Here is a 27,564-nt window from a genome sequence, read left to right as displayed (position 1 = left end):
GGACGAACCGGAAGTGACGTGGATTCCGGTTTCGGCGGTCTCTGCTCTCCGTTCTGGTTATTACTAACAGAAACAAAAAGTCGTTTATCAAAGGTGATTTTTACCCCCCGGTTCAATGAAGCCGGCGGACTCTAGGTCACTACAGGTGGGTGAACCTTTCCCGAGACTTGCAGCGGGCGCCATCTCTCTGGCTAAGTAGCAGGCCTTACGGGGCGACGGCTACGGCCGTGAATGCTTAGGATCTCACTGTTAGCTCACTTTCCAAGAGGAGAAGGAGGCTCGAACTTCGCCCAGTGTATCACTCCTATTCCATTAATGGGTGGTCTGGATGTCAGTGCTATGTATGACAATGCAAAACGGACCGAGGCCATGGGCAGACCTGCAGGGTGAGGTGCTTGCTTGGTACAAATGTCTAACGGACTCGGGGCTTTTCCCTGTAGATGAAGCACGTTATCTGAGCCAAATTCTCTTTCCATTAGGTTCTGTCGAACATAATCCATGTTTAGTAAAGCAGTGAAGAAAAGATTCTGTTTAGTCAATTGCTGCGTTCCTATTTGTGTAGGGGCCTTTAGGTGTTTTACAGGAATGAGAATGAAGGAAAACGGGGTTCCATAGTCTGAAGTGAAAGGAATTCCAGAGCTGATCACAGGGTTCAGGAATCGCCCCAAAACCCACAGGAACATTAATCTCAAGACAGGGATAGTTTATTGAACACACACCCTAAGGCCGATAGAAGCAGCTTAGGCTCTGGAACTGAACGCTAGGATCGTGAACGTTGTTCAGGGTCAGATTATATAGGCAGAAAACCATAATGACAAGCGTGTGCGGGGATGGCAATAGGGTGATTGACCTTTTTCCAATTTATTTCAAAGTAGTTTAGACATAACAGTTCAAGCTGATCTTTATCTTTGCTTGGCTCTGAGTAAAGGCTACGATTGGAGAATTTGCAAGAAAAAAAGGTCCTCAAAAATATAACAAACCTCTGAACATAACAAGATATGTGCTCAACTAGACCTGGATCAGAGCCAAACTATTCTCTGTGTCAGCCATCAAGCTAATTTCAGGATCAGCAAATATGAGGTGGCTGGCAGGCATGAAGCAAAATGGCTACAGTTATGCCAGGGAGGCAATGCCAGAGAAGCAGGCTTCAACTGTCGATGCTATAAAGCCAGCATGTTTCTAGTTAGCAGTTATGTTTAAAAATATTCTGTGGATTGTCAAAGAACAATAAGGAAGACTGTATAAACAGTGGTTTTCAACTTCCTACTTCTGCAACCCTTTAAAATACAGTTCCTAACTGCAAAATCATTTCATTGCTACTTCATAACTAATTTTGCTACTGTTATGAATTATAATGGAAATATCTGATATTCAGGTATGATATCAGGTATGGTATGTGACCTCCTCCCCCAAAGGGTCACAAGCTACAGGTTAAGAACCCTGGTATAAAGGATTGTACAGCTAGATATAGGAGCCTGTACAGTAGGGGAGAGATTGAACTCGAACTAGAGTATAGACATGAGGAAAATTTATAACCAAAGGTCAGTGTTGGGGGGATAGTGGATGAAACTTTGATATAAGGGAAAAGTAGGGTAAAGGGGGCTGGCTAAGCCAACCTAACTAGATTTTTGTGGAAGACAGTCCTGGAAGGCTTGTGTATTGGGAGCCTGACATGCCTGATTGATAGAGGAGTGGTCTTGGTAAACTCACTTCACAAAGTTCTTCATTAAAACTAGGTTTAACAAGATAGTGTACTGATAGGCCTAGCAAAAGTTAGACCAAAGAATCTTTTTTTGTTTCTCCAAGACTAGGACATGAAGGCCCTGTCTTTCCTAATGACTGCATTGCAAAGATGTATGGCCCTTGGCTTCTTGAGAAGGGCACTCCTAAAAAGGAAGAATACATACACTAACTTAAAGGGATAAAGGAAGGAGTCAAATTTGTAGGCCCTTTTTAGTAAGTGCTCTAAGAAAAGGAGGTTATTCCCTGGAGTTTCTCAAAATACACAGTACTTTCTCCTGGCAGTGCTTAGCTTTCTCAGTTTCCGTGTAGCATGGGGCTGGGTCATCCTAGGAACAAGACCATTGGTTCTAGAAACCCTGCTAGGATTTGTTAATCTCTTAGTACAGGAGTTTGGATGGAAACATTAGGCACCATGAGTTCTTCAGTTCTTAGTTCTTCCCTTCCATTCTAACCCTGTGAATAAACTACTTAAAGGTTGGGGATTTAGTCCACTGATGGAGGTTTGCTTAGCATGCCTGAGGCCCTTCATTTAACCACCCCCCCATAAACACACCTTCAGAAATAACAATATAAAAAGGGATAGACTGGGGAGATTGTTCAACAATTAAAAGGCACCTTCTGCCAAATCAGACAGCCAGAGTTGGATCGCTGGAACCCAAGTGGTGGAAGGAGAGGGCTGGCTACTGTGAGTCAGCACACATGCACACATGCACACATACACTGATGTAAAAAGAAAGAACTAGGTTAGTGGTACACACCTGTTATCCCATCACTGAAGGAGAGTAAGGCAGGAAAAGTGTCACACTAGGCAACTGTGTGATACCGTCTCCAAAACAGAAAAAGAAGTTAAAAATTTAAAATGGAGGGTGGGAATACAGCTCAGAACTTGTCTATATGTGCAAGGTTCTGAGTTCAGTCCGTAGCACTGCAAAAATTGGAAATTTTAGTTTCAAAATTCTTAGTTTTAGATTTGTTTAGGTGTTTGAGTGTTTTGCCTGCATGTGTGTATGTGTACCACATGCATGTCTGGTACCCTCAGAGGTTAAAAGGAGACATGGTGCCTTCTAGAACTGAGGTAGGGATGTTTTGAGCCATCATATGGGTACTGGGTACCAAATCCAGGTCCTCTGCAGGAGCAAGTACTCTTTCCATTGAGCCATTTCTCCAACCCCCAAAAACCTACTTATTGTTACTTATAATTAATTAAATAATAATTATTAATTTTATAATTAATAGTTTTAAAACCTTTTTATTTGGGGTGGGTTTTTTTGTTTTGTTTTTGTTTTTTTGAGACAGGCTCATGTATAGCTCTGGCTATCCTGGAACTTGAGATCCACCTCTCTAGTCGAGTGCTGGGATTACAGGCCTGAGCAAAAAGAAAAAAACAAACCAAAACTAGTTCTCAATGAAGATAGTTTAGGGTTGTGAGAAAATAAAGGATGAAAGCAAAGATCCTGGTGAGAGGTAAGAGGCTCAGTGGAGTTGCTGTACAAGCCTGACAACCAGATTTGCTATTTGAGGACCTGACTTCAATTTCCAGCACACAATCTTCTGTAGCACGGGTTCTAAGGGATCCATCTCCCTTTTCTGGTCTCCTCAGGCACTGCCTGCATGTGCTGCACATACATGTATGCATACTTTTTTTAACTAAAAAATTATCTTTTAAAAGCATTAAAGACAGAGAGCATGGCAGTATCAGGCCAGGCGCAGAAGAGGCACTGGATGTGGAGCAGTAGCAGGCCGGGCAGTTTTTAGATGCTCTACTGTACTCTGGGCCTAGGACTGCTGTGACCCTCTTGCTTACCCTTTCTAAGCATTGCCATTACCTTAGTAAGATTACTATCTAAGATCTGGAGAGACGGCTCAGCAATTAAGAGTAGCACGCTGTGCTTCCAGAGAACATGATTGAGTTCCTAGCAGTCCGTGGGAAGAAGCTCACAATTTCCTGTAACTGCAGCTTTAGGGGACTCAATGCACTCATGCACATAGACATAGTTAATCTTTCCAAAAAAGATGACTGCCTTAATTTCAAAGATAGTTACAGAGTCATTAGAATCACTTGTTGATGTTTATTTGTAATGGTGTTAGTTGCTTATTTTCTTTAATTTCCTGAAATCTATTTTGATATGCCTTTCCATTAATAACTTGAGCTTAATTAAAATCTTCATTCTGTAAAAAACTGAGGTCTGCAATTCAGGACTTAATTAATCCTGTCTTTCTGTTCTAGTTCTAGATTATATTTCACTTCGCTGTACTTGGTTCTTTCTACCATGGGAAAACTGTCAGCTGACCACTGTGAAGTTATTTGGAAAAGAACTAGAGGCAGGAGGCCAACTTGCTTTGTATGTGGAACCAAAATCGAAACATATAATGGGAAAGCTAGTGATGTAGTAGCATGATGAATAAAACTGGACTCTGCCCTTACACAGTAGTAACAGCAAGCCGACATTCTAGGACTCACATGATGCCTCTGGTTCTGCCTTTCTCCTGGGTATGAGATGGGACATGTGATGTTCTATTTATATTCTATTACCTAGCCATGTGCAGACACAGCAGCCCCAGTAAAAGCTTATAGAAAGTTGAGCTTGTAGCTCTGTGATAGTCTTTGCCTAGCATTTGTAAGGGTCTGCATTCACTTCTCATCCTATTGAGAGAGATTCCCTGATTTGTTAACTCCCAAAATCTTTACCCACTCCACTTTCTAGAACTCTTGCCCTGCTCCACTCAGCATGCTCTATAGCCAGAATCTAACCCTTATCTTCTCTGGTCCACAGTAGATGAAGAACTATCATTTTGGGCCAGTAAATACAAAACACTAACAAAAAGGGTGGGTGTTCATACATAATTTAGATGATGTCTGCTAGCATATATAAGCAAAAACATTTTGCATAATAATTCTAATTATGCAACAGGTCCCAGGTTTATAGTCACTAATAATTAAAGTATGATTTTTTTGATTTAAAAATTAAAGAAGGTAACAAAACTAGTGGGATAGACCCAATACATAAATAGCTGATTCAGTGAAATAACTTCAGTTCTCAGGTGCTCCTAAGGTTTTGGTTCTAATTTTACTCTAACTGGGCTTCATTCTTGAAAATAGTTGCTCAAATGTAGCTGCTGGCATCAATAAGGTGTGACCATAAGTTAAAGAATAAGTGTCTCTAGGAAGATAGGACCTATGAATCAGACACAATCAAATCGTTTCTTTAACTTGAATGTCAGATTGCACTCTGCATTCCATTTGAAGATTGGCAGGTGATGTAGTAACTGAGAAGAGACAAGGAAGGTATACAAAATGAAGTTTTCCACTTCTATTACAACACAATCCTTGAGAAACACCTAATTTAATGCCTTTCGAGTCATAGTCTTAGAAACCTTGCATGAATTCCCTGCAAATTAAGCAGAGTACCTTCACAAAAATGTAGTCAGCTGTCCACTTTTCACTAAATAACTGCCCTTCATGTGTAATTTGTCTCTGGAGTTCTGTTTAATTCTTATTTATTTTGCTGTGTGTACACATGTATGGAGATTGGAGGACAACTTTTAAGGGATGATTCTCAGCTGATACCTTGTAAGATCTGGGGATCAAACTCAGGCTGTAAGGTCTGTACATAAGAACCTCTATAAACTAAGATCTTCACAGTCCCAAGGCTGTGTTTTCTTTTGAGGCTGGAAACCATGATAGGATGAAAATAATAAACAAGGAGCTATATTTACTTTCATTATGAAAATTAATTGACAGGAAAATAAAAAGCAAGGTTTGGGTCCTTAAATATCTCAGCTGCCTGTACAACATGGAGGACCTAAAACCCAGCAGGCAATGTGTGGGTTTGGACTGAGGTGTGGAAATGCCTTTAATCATCAGATAATACGTATCTTAATTGCAGGGCATGGTGGTCACATCTTTAGTCCCACTGGGAGGCAGAGGCAAGTGGATCTCTGAGTTTGGAGCCACACTAGTATATGTAGCAAATTCCAGGCCAGCCAGGGCTGCATAGTGAGACCCTGTCTCAAAACAAAGCCTACCTTTTCTGCAAATGACAGGTTAGCAGCTCAGTAATCACTGTCTTTTACTCATCACCACAACCACATGTAACATCTGATGGTGCCGGTTTCACTGTCTGCCCCTAGAAAATAACACCCAGGAAACCACCATAAAGCTGAACCTACATGTACATACATATACATCTGTGTGACATATCAATCTGTTGTCATCTAAAAAAGTAAACTGTGAAGTTGTTACAAAATAAGTTGCTCAGGAGAGGGGGGGGGAATGATGGGGGAGGATCTGTGTGAAGGGGGTTCTGGGAGGAGAGGGACTGATAATTGTGATATAAAGTGAATAAATTTTTTTAAAAGTAACTTGAAGGCACTATCAGTTCTCAGTGTATATTATAAAGTCAAATAATTTATATACCTTACCAAAAAATGAGTCACACACAAACTTTTTAAGTTACACTTTTGTTGCTTCAACAACGGTCTTAACAGGTAGTTTAATGTCGGTTGCTGTAGTAAAACACCCTGACTAAATGGAGCAAGACTTATTTTAGCCTACAACTCTAGGTTATAGTCCATTGATTACTGCGGAGGAGTCTCAGCAGCAGAAACTTAGGACAAGTGGTTGCTCCGCATCCATAGTCATGAACAAGGAGCAAATGGACGCATGCTCTCTCTCAATCGCCTCCAAACACTGGAACAGTGCAGAGCCTAATCCATGAAATGGTACCTCCCACATTCGGAGTGGGCGGGCCTTCCACCTCACTTAACCCAATTATAAAAATGTATCCCAGGTTAACCACGGGTCAACTCAACCCATATAATTCTCTTTGAGACTGTATTCTCAGGTGTTTTGATATCCTAATTGACAAAACTAAACAATACAGTCTCAGGATCTATGCTGGCTAGGAATTGCGGAGGCACGGGATAACCTTGAATTCCTGCTCCCGATGCATTCACTTCTGGAGTATTTGAATTATCTAGTCTGCGTACCACCAATGTTTCGTGTGGTACTAGTAAATTCCGGGTCTCGGCTAGTCCAACAGTCGACTGTCAACTGAGCTGCTCACCAGCAGGTTTCTGGTTTTGAGTTGGGCATTCTAAACTGCAGGAGCTAGTTGGAAACCCTTGCTCTGAAAGGTTGGGAGCTGGTCAGCAGAACAAGACTATCGCTGTCCCTGGCAGTGAACCTGGACAGGTCATTAATCTATGGGGAAGATTAATCAAGACAGTGAGCATCCGGTCTGACCTCACTGTATAGAAAGACACTAATTTGACGAATGAGTGCCACTGGTCTCCCTCAAGTAGCCTGCTACGGCCCTGACTCGACTCAAGGTGGCACTGGGCTCGTGGCAGAAAGGGGCCCACGCGTGGACACCCGAAACAGGTTAGCTAAGCCTGGCCAGCGACACTGTGGGCTCACCGTGTTAACTCCGCCCTCCGCCAGGGCAGGTCAATAGTACGCTTGCGCAGGCTCGGTGCCACAGCAACCAGCGACGGCTGTGGCGACCCTGCTGATAGAGTGAGCCAATCAGCGTGCTGCCTTCTGGGCCCGCCCTGCACTGCACCCGCCCCTTCCTCCGCGCGCTGAGCCAAGCGCTGTCCGCAACGCATTGAGGTGAACGCGGCTCGGAGCGGCCCTCCGGCAACTGGTGAGGGGGCTGAGGGCCTCAAGGCAGGGCGGGAGGGGCCGCGGCCCTCAGCGGCCGCCGTCTCCTCTCAACCCGGGGTCGAGGGACCCCCGACGGGAGGGCGGCGGGCCACTGCGCCTGCGCAGGTTGTTCCAGGCCGGCGGTGCTGTCCGGCCGCTCAGCCGGGAAGTCGCCCGCCTGACTGAGTGGGTCAAGGGGCGATGACAGCCTCCGGCCTGTAGTGACAGCTTCTGGAGACCCCGGGGAAGCGTGTGCTGCGCGCCGTCTTGCCTCAGCGCCCCACAGTCTCGCGTCATTCGGGCGCCGGCGCCTGCCTGTGGCTAAGGCAGGCCGGCGTGTGCGTGCCTTCGCGGTGGGAAAGGATTCTTGGGGCGGAGCGAGAAAGCCAGAAAGATCTGGCAGGCTGTAGTGTAATGGAAGTCGTCCAGTAAGTTATGCCCCTGACTCGGGGTCTGCCTAAATAAGGGCGGCCCTGCAGAGTAAATCGCAAGTACCGAACAACTTCAGTTCTCAGGTTTATGACTGCTTTGACCTTTCTCTTTTCATAGAAAACTGTTATGGTTTCCTGTATTGAGTTATCCCAGGCTGCAGGTACAGGCAGCCTAAGTTCTCAAGGTCACACATTTAGTCATGGAAGAACTAGAATTTGGATGCTTGCCTTTCTGGTTCCTCTAAGCAGGTTTGTCAACATAAAATGAAGCTCCCCCAAAGTAATATGAGATGTGTGCAGGCTGCAGCAGAATTGGGGGGGGGGGTGCCTGGTATACCTATGTAATTATAGTCTTAGCTTTCAGGTTAGTGGAGGTTAGTGGTTTAAGTTAATGTCTTCCAAAAGTTTTACCTGGTGGTACAAAAGACTGTTAGATACAGAGATGTGAGATAAATGACTGTTAAGATAATTAAAGATAAAGATATCCAAGATAAATTTATCACCTCTACCAGACTTCCTGCCTCAGATGCTTGAGTGCTGTGAGATGAGACTGGGTAGACAGGAAGGTGATCTTTGGAAGAGTTTTTTGGGTGTTGTGTTTTGTTTTTATAAACAAAATCTTAAGGAACAAATTCCTCTATCATGTTATTAGCTGCGGTAATTCAGGTAGCAAGATTGAGGACAGCTTGAAGACCTTGTCTCCAAAGAAACTATGACCTAAAGTACAGGTAGCAGATGAGAAAACCCTGCCAACAAAAGGGGTAGGAGACCTGGTTTTGGTTTAAGATTTATTTATGTGTATGTGTTTGGGCATGTGTATGAGTGCACTCAACCACAGAGGTCAGAAGAAAGCAACAGGTCCCATGGAGCTGCAGTTGCAGGTACTTGTAAGCCATCCTACGTTGGTGCTGAGAACCAACCAAAGTTTGGTCCTTTGCAAGAACAGCAAGCTCTCTTAAAATCTTACCAGCCGATGCTATAGGCTTTAGATGCTATCTAGTCATACTTAGCTGCTGAGTGAGTTGAAGATAAGTCTCCTGAATTGATACACTCTTAAGGTTCTCAGATCAGATGCAGAGGTGGGTGGGAAAAGGCTTTTATAGGTCTGGAAAGGACACAGGATGATTCAGGCCCTCCATCTGCAGCATTCCAAGTCTTCATAACCAAGCATGTTCTAACCACTCCACAGAATCTTCAGCATAGTGTGGCTTTCCCAGGTTGTGATCCTAACTCAGTTATCCAGGGCAAATTATATATAATGTATTTGGTGGATGTAACCATAGAGAACAGATTTGAAAGAGCTAACACAGCCACTTACCACAAAGCAGCATTTTAGTCTGTTTGTATGTTGGTGATCCCATAAGATTCGATCACCTATAATGTCATAACTGAGTTTATGTAAGTAATTTCTGTGATAGTCACAATGACAGGTCCGCATTTTCAGGGTTGTTAACTGACACATGATTATACATCATTCCCTACAGTGTAGAGTATGTTATGCCCAACTCATTGGAAGGCCTAGAGAGACTGTAGTCCATTCTTCCATGTTTTTTCTGCTCCAGGATTCCTGGCCATTCTGTACTTCAGTCTTGCCCAGAAGGATAGAAGATAAGCTCTTGCTGTGTGAATCTTCTTGTACCTACACACTAATTTCTACCCTTTCACAGATTTCACAATCTTTGTGGAATGAAAATGTTCGATTTGTATTTGAATCACCATCAGACACAGTTCTTGAGGTGGAGGCAGTTATCACTCCTACTCCTGCCGGCTTCCTCAATATGTCATGCTGGTCATAAATCTTTCTACTCACATACTATCCAGAAAGAACTCTACCTGATTTCAGGGGTCATAGAATCTCAGGGACAATAGCATCTCTTAGCTTCCTAGAGTTAGGAAGAATCCAACAGAAAAGTCACTTTCCCTGGAGAGCCACACTCCTCATTCCTACCTCCAAGTTCCTGTCCCCTCATTTAAGTTCCATTTACTGGGCAAGGGACTTAAGATTAATGTAGCACACACAAGCTGAGTCTCCAGGACCTGAAGAAATGCAAGTCCAGCCATCTTTCTTGTCAGTAGACACACCTGCATGCTTTCAGTATAACTAGACAAGTCCTTAAGGACCCTCAGGTTACATGGGAGACGGGAGAGGTAAAGGACAGCCACCACCTCAAAGGACTGTTGGATCATAAAAGGGTCACCCAAATATGTAGAGTCATGTATTAATGCTCACGACAGTAGCGATGGCTTACTCAGATTAGCAATGAGGAAGTGTTGCAGTCACAGCCCAAGTTCCAACAATGTCTCCTAGATGGGCATCACAGGGACCTGTTTTCTAGAAAAGTGAGTCATATCCTTTGGAAGGGATGGTTAGGAAACTAGAGCCTGGAGAGATTCGGGGAATGGCCCTCCAAGCTTAGTAAAGTTCTAATGCTCAGATGAATTCAGCAACTTTGTTCCAAGAGCAGCCCTCTTGGGGACCCTGAGGTAGACTAATAATCCTCTAAGTTGTTTCAGAACTTGGAAGGTATCTGTGTGATTGCTCCAGTAGAAATAAAATGTTAACCATATTTATCATATTAAGTTTTTATGTGTGTGTATGTAATGCTAGGGATTGCATCCAGGGCCTTGTACACACTAGAAAACAGCCTAGGTCGTCCCTACCCCCTAAACTCTGTTGATGAGGTGTTTGGCTTATCATTCTCATGCTAAAAGGTTTAAATAAGTAAGTGCATTTGAGCATCACAGCACTTCCAAATGCTTAGCTGCTACATTTAGCTTTTAGAAAGCACAGCTCCAGGCAGTTATGATCACTTTCATTCCTATTTGGTAAACAAGTTTACCTAACTCTGGCTTCAAGATGGATATCCTCTGACCCCTACTTGAGCTTCTCATCCTACCCAAGAAATACTGGTATGGCAGAACAGACACCCAGAGAGAAGCTGACTGGATTTGCACAATTGATTGTTAATAAATGTACTGAATTGTGGTTCATTTTAATACTGACTTGCTGTTGTAATAAAGTATGCGTGAAAGATGCTAAAATAGTAAAGTATTCAACAGTCAGGACCTGGTGCTTATCCCATGTAATTACCCTTTAACCTTTTGCCACACTAAAATATGGTGGTTATATAACACTTCAAGATTCACTCTCGGAGTGATGATATTTAGGATGATTTCTAAGTGTTCTAAGCATTATTTTTTTTTCCAGGTTTCTACCCCAGGCATGGACCTATTTGCCAATGTAATGGGGTGAGGTAAGGAAGAGACATGAAAAAGCCAAGCAGCAAGCTTGCCCCCTACACTCTGTTCTAGGAAGAGATGAAATCTGACCTTACTTGCCTTTTATATGCGCATACTTGTTATGCCTTTGGGTTACTTTCCTTGGGCAAGTTCCCTGGGAAGCACTGGCCTAGAAGAAGGTGAGCTCCCAGAAGCATGGGCTGAGAGATGCCAGCCTCCCACTACCTCAGGTGAGTCAGACCATTGCTCTTATGCATTTGAAATCAGCCACTGGGTTTTAGTTTCATGAAGGCAAACAATCCTTAAACAATCAGCACTTGGAAGGTAGAGGCAGGCAGTTCTCTGTGAGTTCAAAGCAAGCCAAGGCAACAAAATGAGACCGTGACTCAAAAATAAAATGAAGGGGCTGGAGAGGTGACTCAGCAGATAACAGTACATACTGCACTTGCATAGGATCCAAGTTCAGTTCCCAATCACTTCAGGTGGCTCAGAACTGCCTGTAACTCCAGTTCCAGAGGACCTGATGCCCCATTCTAGTCTCTGTGGGTGCCTACCTGTACTCTTGTGCATATATCCTTACAGAGAAACATGCATACACATAAAAATAAGATAAATATTAAAATTAAGTTAAAAATAGAAAGCTGCCCCTAAGAATTCAGAGCTAACTACTCTAAAGTCAGCTCTTTGGCTGCAAAGGTGCCTCTACTTAGCAGGGTTTGAAAAATCAACTTTAAATAAGATGTCTGGGATTTAAAACTGTCCAGAATGGGGTTGGGAGAAACACATAAAAAGTAGAGTAGTATCACAGTTAAAATGAGTAGCAAATTGTAACTCATGCCTCTATTCTCCCTTGGTTTTAATATTTGAAAATACCATTTCAGAAATACTTTCCTCTGGCTGGGTGTGCTTTTAATCCTAGCACTCAGAGACAAGTGGGTCTCTGGACATGGTAGTACATGCCTGTAATCCCAGCACTCAGGAGGCAAAGGCAGGTACATTTTTTGAGTTTGAGACCAGCCTGGTCTACAGAATGAGTTCCAAGACGGCCAATACTACATAAATAGACCCTGTCTCAAAATTAAAAAAAAAAAAAAAAAAAAAGAAGAAGAAAATCTGTTCTTCATCCAGAAAAAAGGTACCAAAGGTGCATATCCCTGGTGGACATGGATGAACAGATCCTAAGCTCACACCTCAAGTTTACTGTTAGCCATGGTTTCATCCACTTGCTTCCACTTACATACAGAAGGTAGAAGCCCAGACAAAGGTTCTTCTTCAGTCAATGTGCTGGGCATGAAACATTTTCATTTCCCACAAGAATATGACTATTGCCATTTTGTTTTGTTTTCATGATGATCTGAGAGCATACTCCACTAGACGGTGTGTGACGTGTCATGGCTATAAAAACAAAGGCTGACTGATCTCTTACCTGGTTAACTTGATTAGTGATGACTCCCTCAGGGCCTGGGATCTATCACAAGCCCAGGATACCCGGTATGAGGTATGGTCCTTAGATCAGTGTAGCTGTGTCACCCATTGGATCGGCATATGTGTCAGACCTATTTTCTGGTAGATAAGGGATTCCCACCTGTGATACATTAGGAGATGGCCAAGGAGGGATAGCAAGTTAATTCCCTAGGGACTTAAATCACATAAAAAAAAAAAAAAAAAGTCAGGCACTTCTCTCTTGGCCTCTCCAGCAATGTTGAGGGTTCCTAGTTCTAACAAAGAAACACATAAGGACCTTGGAATCCATACCTGCCTGATCTGTCCCCCTTGCCTTTCCAGGCACTTCAGAGACACCCCTCTGAATTTCTGGGACTCATGTGGGTTTCCTCTCTTGAGAGCTAGACTGGCTAATATATTACAGACCTAGAGAATTCAAGGTGCCTTTTCTGTGTCCCCAGCCAAAGTTGTTGCAGTCAGTGCTGAACTCGGGGTGACTTCCCTGCAGGGATCACAATAATGAGCCCAGCTGTAGCCTGCCTTTTGAACAGCCAGGGTATATGCTCTTGAAAGAAGAAACCCAAGAATCTGAAGAGCAGTTTTCAAGGCCACCGCCTTTCCCCTTTGCTACTTTCCAGGCTTTAAAACTACAAATTATTGACTGAGAAAGACAGACACCATGTTCACAGCACCTGGTGTGGCTGCAACCCGGGAAAGACCTTATTCCTGCAGTGTGTGTGGCAAGAGCTTTCAGTATAGTGCAGTGCTGCTGAGGCACGAACGTGCCCATGGTGGTGATAAGCGTTTCCGCTGTTTGGAGTGTGGCGAACGCTGTGCTCGAGCCTCAGACCTACGTGTGCACAGGTGGACCCATGCTGGCCAGACCCTCTATATCTGCAGTGAGTGTGGCCAGAGCTTCAGTCACAGCAGCCTGCTGGATCTGCACCTGGGGACACACCGAAGGCGCAGCTCCACCTGCCCTTGCCGCCTCTGTGGCCGTCGCTTCCCTCATGTCTCTGCACTGCTGCTGCATCGAGTTCGCCAGCACCCACCTGAGAAACCCCACCGCTGCCCTCTGTGTGCCCGCTCTTTTCGGCAGAGCGCTCTTCCTTTCCACCTGGCACGGGCACACCCCCCTGAGACCACCATTGCCACTGCCCCTGCTCCCAGCACACTCTATCACTGTACACAGTGCCCACGGGCCTTCCATAGCAGTGCAGGGCTGCGGAACCATTCCCGCATCCATGTGGTCCCCAGCCTCAGTGACCCTGGCGCCGAGGCCCATCGATGTGGCGTGTGTGGTAAGAGCTTCAGCAAGAGTTCCACACTCACAAGACACCTCCAGAGGCACTCTGGGGAAAAGCCTTTCAAGTGCCCTGAGTGTGGCAAGGGTTTCTTAGAGAGTGCCACACTTGTACGGCACCAGCGAACACACACTGGGGAGAAACCATATGCTTGTAACGACTGCGGACGCTGTTTCAGCGAGAGCTCCACACTGCTGCGTCACCAGCGCAGCCACCAGGGTGAACGACCGCACATATGCGCCACTTGTGGCAAGGGCTTTGGACAGCGATATGATCTTGTAGTGCACCAGCGCAGCCACACAGGGGAGAGGCCCTTCCCGTGCCCAGAGTGTGGCCGGGGCTTCACAGACCGCTCGGACCTCACCAAACACCTGCGCACACACACAGGGGAAAAGCCCTACCACTGTGAGCTGTGTGGCAAGCGATTCACCTGCATTTCCAACCTCAATGTACATTTACGAAACCATGCAGGCCATAAACCACACAAGTGCCCAGAGTGTGGCAAATCGTTCAGTGTTGCCTCCAAGCTTGCACTGCACAGAAAGACACACCTAGGTGAGCGGACAGCGGAGTGCACAGAGTGTGGCAAATTCTTTAGCCATGGCCGGTCACTATCACAGCACCAGCGGTCCCACAGAAGGGCTCGAGCAGCTGCAATGGCAGCTACTACCACCACCACTGTAGTCACTGAGATGACAATAGGTCCTTCTCTCACTCTCACAGGGCCAACAGAACAGGAGAAATCAGGGCTCTTAGTATCCACGTTTCAGGAAACTTGTTAAGAGGGCTCCAGAAGGTGGCTGGGTGCACATTCAGTCCCAAAGAAAAGCTCAGATGGTTTGGAAAGCCAGACCTGCTATTATTGCATTGTTGCTAGCCGTTCACCTAGCTTGCCTTGTCTCTAAATGGAAATCCCCACCAACTCTTCTATCATCCATCCTTGTATTCCCCAACTCTGAGTACTAAGAGTTAGGGAACTGACATCACAGCCCTATGCAAGACAGCCCAGGTGCTTGTGTTCTGTTCCTGCCACTCTACTCTCTATTATGTAGGCCTGAGCTCTAGCTATCTTTACTGCCTGCCTCTTCAGGCAACATACTTGGTCAGTCAGGTCTCTTCTTTTCTGCCTGTTAATCTCTACTGCTTTCTCTTGCTTTGAGACATAGTTGCAGAGGTTAACATACAAGCAGTACGGGAGAATGGAATAGCTCCCTTCATTAAAGGACCAAGATCTGCGGCAAGTTTCTCCCTTGCAGAGGTAACCAGCATACATGTAAGTAGGCAGAGTCTTCAGCTTAGCCATCCATATATCCTTTGACAGTATGCCTCTAGAGTCCAGCAAGATGGTTAGGCAGGTAAAGGTACCTGCAGACAACCTGAATTTGATCCCTTGAATCCACATACATACTGTGGTACATGTACACACACACAGTGTAAAATTCTTTTTTCAATAAATGGTTCTGAGGACAGCTTCCTCTAGCCAGGTAGGAAATGTTTATCTTGGGACCCAGAAGACTGGGTCCATAAAGCCCAGTGATAGTGTGTGAAACAAAATATTTCCAGATGAAGCTTCAAGGCCCAAGAAAAGTTACCTGAAGTCCTGGGCAATAGCAAGATGCAAAGCCTGGAATTGACCAATGACTGCTTATAGCTGGTGATATTGTTACTTGCTTGGGTTTGTGACACCAAGAGCCCCTTTGTCAAAATGAGTTCCAAGTTCTCTTCCCTTTTGGTGATGGTTTCTTCATTGCTGTGACAAAATGCCTAAGAAAATCAACTTAAAGGTTTATTTTGACTCATGGTTTCAATAGTGTCACTCCAATGTCAACTGGCTCCACTTAATTGAGCCTAAACCAAATCAGAAAGACATAAGCTGCCTACTCTGGGGAAAGGACATATGGGAAGGATACAGGGAAGATTACTCTTCAAAAGCACTTCCCCAGACACTGTGGCCTCACTGCCCAATAGCCCTCAGCTATGAACTTATCAAAGGATTAACACATTGACAAGTCATGATCCACAATCCAATTATCTCAAAAAAATCCATCCATTGTAGACTAGCTATTTTCTTGTGAGCTCAGTTCTATACCAGAAGGCCAAACTGCAGGGCCTAACCAGAGGCAAATGCTAGACAGGACAGGGTCATCTGCCTCCTTGTCTAGCCTGCACCTAGGCCAAGGCAGATGTTTACACTCTACAGGGAAGGTCTGTAAGCGTGAGTCTAGAAGAAACTGGGCATGTGAGTGGGTCAGCTTCTGCTGCATTCTGGCATACACTAACCTGTTTTCAAAAGACTTCCAGATTCTTCTATCTGGAGCACCACAGCATACACTTGTGTAAAATATTTATTATTTCCTTAAAGGCTAAAGCCTGGTATCTGGAGCCCAGTGATGCCCTACCCTCAAATGCACTCAAATATCCTAGTCCCTGGGAACTACCACCTAACTTTTCTCTGTGTTCCTGGGGGCTGGCACCCCAGGTGAAGAGATGGATGTTGAGGGGGCAGGATTAGAGTCATAAGAGGTAGAGAAGCTAGTCCCCTCGGGAGATTGCAGGGGTTCAGGGGCAGAAATGCTGGGACTAGACCCCAGAGAGCCAGGTGACTCCTGTACTGGGAGCAGGGCTGGGTGGCTTTTGCTACAGTGAGCTACCACACTGTCTGGCTTCTCGAAGCGCTTGCCACAGAATTCACAGGGGAAGCGCAGGGCAGCTGCAGTCTCTGCATGCTTGCGTCGGTGCCAGTTTAGGGAGGCCTTCTGGCGGCAAGTAAATCCACATATCTCACACCTGGAGCCAGACAGGAAGGAGCCTCGGTCCACCTTCACCTCCCTGGAGGTTCTGCTGCCCACTCCCTGCCTGCCAGATAATCACTCCCTCCATGGCCCCTGGCACTCACTGCAGGGGCTTCTCTCCCGTGTGGATCCGTCTGTGGATGACAAGGTTGCTGCTAGTGCGGAAAGATCGGGCACAGAATTCACAGATGTAGTCCCTGGCATCTGTAGGCACACAAAGGATACTCAGTTACCTGTCTTCAGACTTTAGCCCACAACTCCCAATAGCTGATGTCAGTACTGGGGTTCAGGAGTCTTGGGTCCTAATAGGCATATGGACCTCCTATACCTCATTGATCCTAAAATTGGGTGAGATAGACAATGGGGCATCCAAAACTGCATTCTTGTCACTTTTTGTCTCTAGCTCCTGGGGCACAGGCATACACAGTCCCCTATCTGGGGCCTTGAACTGGGTCTCTGTCAAAGGAGTAATGAATAGAGACCTAGAGCCTTGTGTGGATAGGAAGTACCAAGTAGCTGCCACACATAAGCCTAGAGTCAGAAGTTAGAGTTTCAGTAACAAGCCTCAATGATTACCCTCCCCACCCACCCCCAAGACTCCTCCATCCAGGTGCATGGTCCACCAGCCACAAGTGCCATGTCTGCAAGTGGCCAGTATTCTCTCTCCTTTTACTGAACTTCCTAGATCCAACAGCACTTGCTACCATGCATCCTTACAACAGCTCTCAGGCTGCTGTGGTTTCTCCTATGCCACTAAACCTAAAGGCCTACAGCAGAAACCTTCTCCTTGCTTCTCCTGGTACCCTTCAGACTCTCAGCAGCTCTCTGAAGATCTGGTCATCATGTAACACATCTGCAGACTCTTCATCTCCATCCACTCCCCTCACACCACAAGCTCTGACATCAAGTCCTCTATACCTGCCAGCTGCTTTGCTGTCACTCAGCACCACTGTACCCATCTCCTCATCACTTTATTCCCCCAACTCTGCTCGGGTATCACTACCAAGTACTGTGCTGCCAGGCTCCAACCAGGACCTCCTGCCTTTTTGTGCTGTGACAATCTGATGATTGCAGGCCACCACCCATCATCCCTACTATCTCCTCATAGCCCCTTCCCCTTCAGCTCCATTTTCACAACTGCCTTTATGGATTTCATTCACATTATCATGCTCCTTAGCAGGACTAGCCAGGGAAAAGCCGATCTCAGGACAAACATATCTCCTGGCCTGCTAGAAGATAGGCATGGGTACTCAATTCTCCCCATGGTCTTCCCTCCCACTGACACTCTGCAATGCCCACTGTCCAGAGTCCTGGCTGTCTCTGGCATCCCCAGTACAGCTTTCTTTGCCCCAGATCCACCAGTTAAGTTCTCCTGCCCATATATATGAATATGTGGATGTCTCCACCATGTCTCTCAGAATTCATCTCTTTCTCATCAAACTCCACCCACCCTGGTGACGGTAAGCCTTCCCTTCCTAGTCTGCACCTTAAGCTTTTAGCTTTCCACCTAAGACCTTACTCCTTGTTGTCTCATCGGCAGAGCAAAACTACAGCATCTCCCACTTCCTCAGCTAGGCTTGCCTTGAACCCACACCACTGTGGCTGTGTCATCCCCACAGCAGAGCTCATCACACTGTCATGTTATCTGGTCCCCCATCCTTTCCTTGGCCTGCAGCTCTTGTCAACCTGTCCTCCTTCCTTCCTGGAGCATTTTCTACACTTGCCTCCTCAAGTACCACTTTCTTTGCCTTTCTCTCTTTCCCCCAGGCCTGCTCTCTAAGAGCACCACATCAATCTCTCCCTCCCCCCCCCCCACCTGTGCAGTCATTCCCCAGCCCCATGGCTCCAAACACTACCCACATGCTAATCTAATGGCAGATATCTGCTCAATCTATAAAGCCCATACTCGAACCTTGACACTAATTAACATGTATTAACCCAAATTCCTACCTGGTGACCCCTTCCTTGCTTTCAGGGACTAATCAGTTTTTATCCAACTGCCCAGCCTGAAATCTTCTGAGTGTCTCACCCCTCACCCCGTCCCCCACCTGTGTCTCACCTGTGGCTCATTCACCCTTTGCACACAGCCATTTTCACTTGCTAAAAGGCTCAACCATTGCTCACCAACTCTAAGCGGCAAGCCCCAGTCATCACATCAGTATACCCCCTTTTCTACTCATCTACAGTCCCCAACTCTCCTCCATAGCTGCTAAAGCCATCGCTGAAAGTCAGCTATCTGTCCACCTTAGAAGACCTCACAAGGGTCTCATCTCAAAGTAGAAACCACATCATCCTTACTGTGATCTTGGAGGCCTCCTTCCCATTGATGGATCATGGATCACGTAGATGCTTCACACATGTATTGCCCTACATTCCTCACTTCACAAGGATTTTGCCTGCAAGGCTTTTTTTTTTTTTTTTTTTTTTTTTTTTTTTTTTTTTTACCACATAAGCAAGTTGTCCTTCCTGCTCTCCACTCTCCCCTGCTTTCCCATCTCTTCATGGCCCCTACATGGAGTAGGCATTTCACTAAGGTCAGGCTACCAAGAACCTAGTAACAACCTCAGGCAGGCAAGGACTTTTAAGGTGCACAGGGACCAAAGGATTTGGGTCCTCCCCAGGGTGGCTGGAGGGGCATCCCACCACGCACCGCTGTGTAGTTTCACATGCTCCTTCAGGTGCTTTTTAAAGTTGAAGGACTTCCCACAAGCCGGCTCAGGGCAGCAAAACGACTTCTGGTGGATATGCTGGTACTTCTTGTGGTGCTAGGAAGTGGGTGACAATAGAGAAGAGGCAAAAGGATGGCTGCCTTCCCAGGGAGACTGGCTGGAACTGGGTGAGTAGGCAGGTTCCTCATCCACCTGTGTTTCTCCACCACAGTTCTATCATCGTCTGGGTCACCATTCTGGCCGCATCCTCACCTATGCTCTAAGAAGCACAGCTATCCTACCACCCTGACCATTAACTGCCCTCACCTGGCCCCACTGGATGCCCACTCACTCGCTTCCTCGAACACCATCAATGCAATGTCCACAGAGGTTCCTGTATAAAATGTCACTCCAAGTAACACTCGTCATTTATCCAACCTTGTCCGTCAGGGACAGAATATGGTTTATGTGAGCAAGATAACCCACATTAATATGTGCCTCAGTCTCTTGCTACAGCTATTAATACATACATACCAGTGTGGGGTTTTCCCCTAAATCTGCTTTGGGAATACATAGGCCTCAGAGGCTCTCAAAGTAGAGCACTGTTGAGGAAAAAGGGGTTCTTTTGGGGTTTCTTGACTATTTTTCTATTTTCTCTTTTCAGTTTGGGGTTCTGATCCAGAACCTGGCATATGACAGATAAGTGCTCTACCACTGAGCTACACTACCTGGCAGTACAGTACATGAACTTCCCAGTGAATAAGCCCTTCTTATGTGATCTGGTCACATCATGGATTATGGGTGGTACCGGATGGCTCCTGCATTCTAATCCTGTTTCCACGGTTAGCTAGAGCAGCTGCTGCAGTCTGTACATAAATGGCTCGTCTGACCTGCTCTTCTTAGGTGTACCCTGACCACCTACACTTTACCATCCCTCTGGCCCTCCCTACACTTGAGGTCAGAAGCCCTTAATAACTGTGAAACATGAGCCTTTCCTTCTACAAAGGCTGTATGTGTTGCCTTGCACACGCTAGACAATTGCACTATAACTGAGCTACATTTACACCTCAGCCCGGGGTGTCTTTCCCTCAGCTTCCACCCCAACCCCAGTGGCCACACAGGCCTCAACCTGTGTCCCTCACATTCAAATACTGCCGGTTGGAGAAGATCCTTCCACAGCCAGGGAAGTCACAGGGCATCAGCTCTCTCTTGGCGGCTTTCCTAGGGGAGGAGAATGGGAGCAGGATTCCTGTCTGCTCTGCCTCACTCCTGACCCTCCCCAGAGTCCCATCTCCCCAGTCCTACCTAATTCTCCTGAGCCCAATCTGGGCAGTATCCTCATCACAAGTCGGATTCGGAGCAGACTGGGCCTGACTCCCAGGGCTATGGGTAGCAAAGAAGGAGCCAAGGGCCTCAAGGGTGACACATCCCAGGACACCCCTGCCCTGTTTCAGCCATCGGGTTACCTGTCCAGAGACTCAGTCATTTGCAGCTCTGCAGGCACCTGAGAGGTCCTGCTGAGTTCCATCTGCACCTCAGTATCTGATGTCAAAGCAGCTGTAGAACCCAAAGAGGCAAGAACAGCACAAGGAGTGGGCAGAGTTGCAGGTACTGGTGGGATCTCTCCCTCCTTAGGTGTGTGGGTAACAGGGGATGGAGGTGGCCTAGGGACATCTGGTTCACTGCTGGAAAGAGAAGCAGGAGAGCATTAGTCACCTCTAACCCCTAAGTAGAAAAACTCCAACTCCCACAACCCACTCTCTTACTCTTAGCCTCCCCGAGACTTAGTTTATCCCTTTCCACATCCCCAATTCAAAGGCTAAAGTTCACTTTCCTCAGCATCTGTCCTGCCCACCATGCAACAAGACCATCCCTCTAGCCGGCACATCTCTGAAGTCTGTGACCCGCTGCCTCCTCCCTCTCTCAATCTGTTCCACATCCTCCCTCAATCCCAACTGGCTCATCTGGGGAGGAGCTGTAGGTCCATGGGCTGGCATCACTGAGCAGCTCTTCTTCTTCCTCCTCCTCTTCTTCCTCCTCCTCCTCTTCCACAACCTGATCCTCTCCTACGGATGGGTCTGTCTCCAATGGAGGCTCTACTCTCCTGCAAGCTCAAGAAAGACAAACCTGAGAAACTGCCACCTCACGCCCACTCCCTGTGCAGGTCTGTCCTGTCCCTCACTTCCTGCCCTCACCTGGAGAGCCTGGTTTCTTGAGTCCTCTCTCGATGCTCACATTCCAAGCCTGTTGGCACAAGAAGGTCATAAGAGGAGGCCTACACTCAAAGATCTTCCCAAAGGCATCCTGGTTTGCTTGGTAGTACTTTTCACAAATGTATTCTTATTAACAGATTAAAAGATGCTTTTTATAAACCAGTCTGAATCAGAAAAGGTCGGAAGGTGTTTTTCTTTCTCCACAGCACTTCTTCAGTCACTCACCTTCAGCTTCCTGCTTCCTCCTGGCCTCTGAGCACCAGGTTCTCTCAGTAGTGTGTGTAAGAGGGGCCTGCTTAGGCACTTCTGAAGGTGTAGGAATCAAAGAAGGTTCCCAGGAGAATGTGTGGCCTGCTGAGCACTCCCACACAAGCTCCCCCTCTCCACCTCCAGGCCCTCGAAGCCCAGGCACTAGGCTGCATTCCCGACTGTGTGTATGAGACAGGAGCACCAGATACTGCAGACCCTTTTGAGGTACAGGCTCTGGACCTGGAGATAAGATGAGGCAGTCATGCAAGGATGGAAACCCTTCACCCAGAAAACCATTCAGGCCATCTAAACATCATTTGTTTTTGTTTTCTTCTAATCATTTTTTAAGATTTATTTTATTTATATGAGTACACTGTAGCTGTCTTCAAACACAACAGAAGAGTGCATAAGATTTCACTACAGATGGTTGTGAGCCACCATGTGGTTGTGGGGAACTGAACCTTGGGAAGAACAGTCAGTGCTCTTAACTGCTGAGTCATCTCTTTTTTTTTTTTTTTTTTGGTAGGCATTCTTCTAAAAATATTTTATTTTTAATTAGCTTAATGTATCTGTGAGTGGATGTGTGCACATGAGTGAAGGGCTCCTGGAGGCCAGGGGTGTTGGATCTCCATGCAGCTGGAGTCATAGTCGTGAGCCCCCTGCCATGAGTGCTAGGAAGGCATTTGGGTCCTCTGCAAGAGCAGCACACTACCCAGACATCGCTTCACCCCCTGAGGAATTGTGGGGTCTTGTTTTTGTTTTCATCCTAGATACACAGTTGTTTGTTTGTTGTTCTGTTTTTGTTTAGAGCCTGGACACACACACCCAAAGGTCCTAAGACAAAGCCCCCTTCCCAAAGGCCGCTGCATTGCAGCAAGCTTATTTCAGGCTTGTCCTCTTCCCAAGCCCAGTAAGGGCTTCTGATCCAGTTCTCTTGGGGCATAAGTTTCTGGGAGCTGCCACTACCTGTTAACATCTTTTACCTACCTGCACAGAGGACACAGCCTGAAGAAGTGTACCTGCCAGAGAAGAGCTTGGTGTCAGCTCAGAGCCTAGGAAGCCAGCCACCCTGTGTCCTGGCAGTCACACATTTAAGCGGCCAACCCTACAGACCTCCCATTCGCTGGGGCTGTGAGGGGAGGAGCAGGCCCACCCTGCCCAAACGGGAAACCCAAGGTAGTAGGAACCGGCTTAGGGCTGTACTTCGGTGCCCGCCCCAGTCCCTCTCGGCCCCTAACCGGTCCAACAGGAACTTGGCGAGCTGCGAGTGCAGGGAGAACCCCAGCCGCTCCTTGAGGAGGCACCACTGTTCCATGTGGCCGCCCAGCCGAATGCGGCACTTGCTGCGGCGCGCGTCCAGCTGCCTGCGCTTCTCCCGCCGCCGGCGGGATGCGTCTGCCACCGGAGAGGCCATATGCGCCCGGGCCTGCGAGGGGGAACGTGCTGTCGTCGGGGCGTTCGGGACAGACACAGCCCCCGCTCTGTCTGCAATGAATGGGGACCAGACCATAGTGGCTCCGCAGCGCTCGCGGCTCTCGGATCCAGCCACCCCTTCTTAGAGCCAGAGTGGACCCTTGGAGCACAGGGGTTGCAGGCAAGGGAAAAGACCTCGACTGGAAACTTGCACTCCTTGTCTGGAGGCGGCCAGGTCTGCAGGCAGCCGCGCCTCGGCCTTCTCATTGCCTCCCATGCAGGGGAAGCCCACCCAGCACTGCCAGAGCACCGGGCCAACCCTCGTGGGGTCTTACCTGCACTCCCCAACCCGCCTTTGCCCAGACTGCGCCTGCGCCTCCCGGACCCGCGTGCGGGCTCGAAAGCCACAGAAGGGCCGGGGCCCACCGCGCGCACCGCCGCTATTTCTCCTTTAAGAGGAAACCGTCCCCCTCGGCGTTGGGAGGCTGCGGCCTGCACTTGGAGCGGGAAGACAGCTGCCTACGCCTGCGCGCCGGGAGCCCCCGTGCAAAGCCTACCGGGAATTGTAGTTAGCTCTGGTCCTCACAACGCTCCTTCTGTTAACATTTCTGGCTCTCAGTTGCCACCAAGCAAACGCTAGCTGCAGCATCCGCCAGCTGAAGCCAACTAGAGCCCTTTCTGAACTGCTAGACCACCCTTCCAGCTGCAGCTCATAACCTGTTAGCATCCACACAAGATGTCTAGACTTTGTGCACACTGGAGTTATTTCCATCAAGTGACCGCAACGGCGCTTGCCAATGGCACTTTTTTGTTTTTTTGACTTGCTTGAGACAAGGTCTCATGTAATTCAAGCTGGTCTCCAATTCACTATGTAGCCAAGGTAACCTTGAACTCCTGCCTCCACTTTTAAAGTGCTGGGATACAGTACAGGCCTACATCTCTCTGCTGCTAAATGAAGTGACCAATTCTGTTGCCCCTCTGCCCTAGAATGAAAAAGAGTGTAGCTCTCTCCTCCTCTGCCACACATTCATCTCACTTTCTTGTCAGCTTCACTCTCAGGCTTCGTCTACTCCCGGTTTCCTGCCTCTTTGTGGGCTCCTCTTCTCTCTTAGATCCTTCTGTATTATCAAAAGATGGAATGTACAGGCTCAGGTCCCCGGCAAGCCTGTCTTTTAGATATGCTCTTGGGGGTGGTATAATTAGATTGCCTATTGATTGATGCTTCTGGCTACCCTTTTGGGATTCCAAACTCCTTTGACTGCCCAGCTGACTCTCATGGTTAACTCGGTTAATACACTTCATGCATATAAAGAATTTACTGTAGTGCCTGGCACAAGGATGTCAACAGTGAACATCCTGGGGGCTCAAACCTCACTCCAAGCCACTTGCACTATTGACTGTTTTCTGTAGCAAATCACTACAAACTTGACAACTCAAAACAGCAGAAATTTACTCCCTTTCAGTTTTGGAGTCAAAAGGTCAGCACCAAAGTGCTAAACAGGGCTACATGTCTAGTGAGAGCTCTAAGAAAAAATCTTCTCGTTGCCTTTTCTATCTTCCAATGATAACTAGCATTCCGTGACTTCTGGCCATATCACATCAGCTTCTGACTCCATAGCCACATGGCCTCATTTTAGTGCAAGCCTTCCTCTTCCTTTTTCAAACACATAATTCACTTGAGTAACCCAGAGGATTACCCCCCATTTCAACACCTCAAACAATTATATCTGCAAAGTGTTTGCTACAAAAAGCAACTTTCACATATTCCAGTAGTTAGAACATGGATGTTTGGGGAAACTATGTTTTAGCATACAATAGGTCAGTCACCGTAGGCTGTTGAGGTATCTCATCAGAGAAAGGCCCTTGTTGAGCAAGTCTGGCGCCTCCATTTAATCCCTAGAACCCACCACAAGGGTGGAAGGGGCAAATGGTCCCCACAAAGTTGTCCTCAGGTCTCCACAAACATGGCATGGCACACATACACAAGATACATACACACAAAGTAATTTTTATTTTTAAAGATGATCACTACAGCTGGTGGTGCACACCTTAATCACAGCACCTAAGAGGCAGAGGTAAAAGGATTCATATGCGCTCCAGGCCAGCCTGATCTACATATCAAGTTCTAAGCTGCCCAGGGCTATAGAGTGAGACCATGACTCAATCAACCAATCAAGTGAAATTTAAAAAGACTTATCTTCATAAGACTTGAAAAAAATGGATTAATAGTTAAGTGTGTTTACTGCGCCTGTGGACAACCAGAGCTGGTTGCCAGACTTCACATCAAACAGGTCACAGCCACTTGTAACTCCAACCCTAGGGGATCCAACACCCTTTCCTGGACTCTGAGGGTATCTGCACTTGTGTCCACCAACTTTCACACAGACACACCCCACATAATTTTTTTTTTTTAAATTAAGAATTTTGTTTACTGCAGCTAGGCATGGTCACCAGATACAGTGTCCCACACCTTTGATCCCAGCACTCAGGTAGAGGCAGGAAGATCTCTTGTGAGTTCAAGGCCAGCCTCACCTACAAAGTGAATTCCAGGACATCCAGGGCTATGTAGAGAGATCTGTTTCCAAAAAAAAAAAAAAAGAAAGAAAGAAAAAAGAAAAGACAAAACAGACAGACAGGCAAGAAAAGAAAAGAGAACAAGATTTTATTCTCTGCAGGGAAAAAAGCTTCCAAAAGAAGCCATAATGTCAAGCGTCATGGTTTATCACACTGGGGACCTGAACTTACCCCATCCATTGGCAATTTCTTTACATCATGCATTATTTATTCAGTCATTTATTTTTATATAAATAAATATGAAATAATAGCTATGTGGGCTATTTTTTAAGAGCTCTTCAAACTCTCCTCTGTGTGGTTTTTAACCTCCTGCAAATCCATCATTAACCAACTTTTAGTTAAGCTCCTCTGGGGCCTGCCTTTGACCAGGCCTGAACCTTGGCCCCCACCTGCCTCTCTGATTAGTCCCTGGAGAAGTCCCTCAATCAACCCCGCACTGAAAGACAGCATGTTGTCGTACATCAAGTTCATCATCCCTCACCTCTGATGTCTAAGTCTTTGACTTGGTTTTCGGAAGGATTCTGTGTGGTTTGTTTAGCACCCTTGACATCTGCTCTTTAGAACTTGCCACTCACTCTGGCCACCGTTTCCCTGGCTACAAACCCCCCAGCTGTCTTTGCTACATCTAAACGGTCTGTTTCTGCTTCTTCAATAATCTGAATAGAATAGCTTTTCCTCTCCATTTGAACAAGGGCAGGATATTTTTCCTTAGCATCATTCATATAACATATATTATGATTGCATGGTTCATGTGTTGTTTTGCTTCTTTATTTCCTTTTAGAGATGAATTCTCGTGTTTCCAGAACTCACTGAGCGGCTAAGGGTAACACTGAACCAATCCCAGAGCTTCCACCTCGTGCCTGTATATATTAGTTTTTGAGAAATGTTTTATCAAAAGAAAATCGCCCTCCTCAACAATTCTGACCCCTCCACCTTTCATAGCTTTGTGTTTTGTTTTGCTCGGTTTGGGTTTTTGTTTTTGTTTGTTTGTTTCCCTCGCTGGTTGCATAGCTGTATTTATGGTCTCCTTCATCAGCTCACCAGGGCAAAGGGAAGGTTGGGGTTAAGTGGAGGAAGAAGGGAGAAAAGGATGAAGAAAGAAGTTGAGGGGAGAGCGAAAAACGGGAAGGACGAGTGGTCTCAGAGGAAGGTCCAGGACTGTTCTGCAGGGCAGTGCGTGGCCTTCCCTTTGCAAGGTAAAGCACTCAGGGTCGGACCGCCACGGTCGCACCTTGAGCTACACTCACCTAACTCAGCTCGCTCCGAGCAGTTAACGCAGAGCCCCCAGCCTGTCCTCCCGCAGTCCCCCGAACGCTGAGTGCATTTGCAGGGGAGTAAGAGTTACTGTGCGGTCTCGGCTACTGCTCTATGACCTCAGTGCTGTAATCCTCTCCCAGAAATGCGTTTCTGAGCTTACAGGCAGAGACTGCGTGGAACTCTGTCCAGCGCTGGCCTCGAATCTTCTTCAAGAGAGTCAAGGAGCCAGCAGTTCCTATGCCTAAGATTAGAGACAGTGTCGACTGCAGCGCAAGCTCAGCACAGCCACTAGAACGAGTTAGACGAGCTCTACAGTCGGGTGTCAGGATGGCCGAGTGGTCTAAGGCGCCAGACTCAAGGTGCAAGCCTTACCTACGGGTGTTCTGGTCTCCGAATGGAGGCGTGGGTTCGAATCCCACTTCTGACACAGCTCTTTTTGCCTTTTCCTCTTTTTATTTTTTTTCCGCTCAGGAACTCACCCCTCGCCTGCAAGATTCCTCACTGCTCCCAGCGTTATCGCGTCCTCTCCGGCATCCAGTCGCTTGATTGCCTGGTGCCTCGTTGCTGATTCACAAGCGGAACTGCAGTTCTTCGTCACCACTGTCGTCAC

At 46.9% G+C, this 27,564-nt stretch overlaps 2 protein-coding genes and 1 non-coding gene across 14 annotated transcripts; 2 read left to right on the top strand and 1 right to left on the bottom strand.

Moving 5' to 3' along the window:
* The first annotated feature begins 20 nt into the window (after nucleotides 1-20).
* Nucleotides 21-15,603, top strand: Zfp672 (zinc finger protein 672). Of its 9 annotated transcripts, none has more exons than XM_087571740.1 (4): nucleotides 7,329-7,818; nucleotides 7,940-8,070; nucleotides 11,030-11,291; nucleotides 13,143-15,603. In XM_087571740.1, exon 4 carries the CDS (start codon nucleotides 13,184-13,186, stop codon nucleotides 14,588-14,590), a length of 1,407 nt encoding a protein of 468 aa, XP_087427866.1. In that variant the 5' UTR covers nucleotides 7,329-7,818; nucleotides 7,940-8,070; nucleotides 11,030-11,291; nucleotides 13,143-13,183; the 3' UTR covers nucleotides 14,591-15,603.
* Zfp692 (zinc finger protein 692) lies at nucleotides 15,582-27,506 on the bottom strand. Of its 4 annotated transcripts, none has more exons than XM_087571733.1 (12): nucleotides 27,434-27,506; nucleotides 22,949-23,136; nucleotides 22,698-22,729; nucleotides 21,687-21,950; nucleotides 21,444-21,492; nucleotides 21,209-21,352; nucleotides 20,715-20,933; nucleotides 20,554-20,631; nucleotides 20,391-20,469; nucleotides 19,251-19,365; nucleotides 16,705-16,804; nucleotides 15,582-16,595 (listed from the first exon to the last, which is right to left on the bottom strand). In XM_087571733.1, exons 2-12 carry the CDS (start codon nucleotides 23,122-23,124, stop codon nucleotides 16,250-16,252), a joined length of 1,602 nt encoding a protein of 533 aa, XP_087427859.1. In that variant the 5' UTR covers nucleotides 23,125-23,136; nucleotides 27,434-27,506; the 3' UTR covers nucleotides 15,582-16,249. The 4 variants fall into 4 exon arrangements, with proteins under 4 accessions (XP_087427859.1, XP_087427860.1, NP_001386521.1 ...); XM_087571734.1 differs by lacking the exon at nucleotides 27,434-27,506 and adding an exon at nucleotides 26,945-27,170; NM_001399592.1 differs by lacking the exon at nucleotides 27,434-27,506 and adding an exon at nucleotides 23,459-23,646.
* On the top strand, nucleotides 27,276-27,381 carry Trnal-caa1 (transfer RNA leucine (anticodon CAA) 1). The gene is made up of 2 exons: nucleotides 27,276-27,313; nucleotides 27,336-27,381. It is a non-coding gene; the product is annotated as a tRNA-Leu (tRNA).
* Nucleotides 27,507-27,564: the final 58 nt, after the last annotated feature.

The sequence above is a fragment of the Rattus norvegicus genome, chromosome 10 (genome assembly GCF_021556685.1).
Source record: "Rattus norvegicus strain SHRSP/BbbUtx chromosome 10, alternate assembly SHRSP_T2T, whole genome shotgun sequence".
Lineage (NCBI taxonomy): Eukaryota > Metazoa > Chordata > Mammalia > Rodentia > Muridae > Rattus > Rattus norvegicus.
Note: the sequence above shows the minus strand (reverse complement) of the source record. Positions and strands in the feature narration are given on the sequence as shown.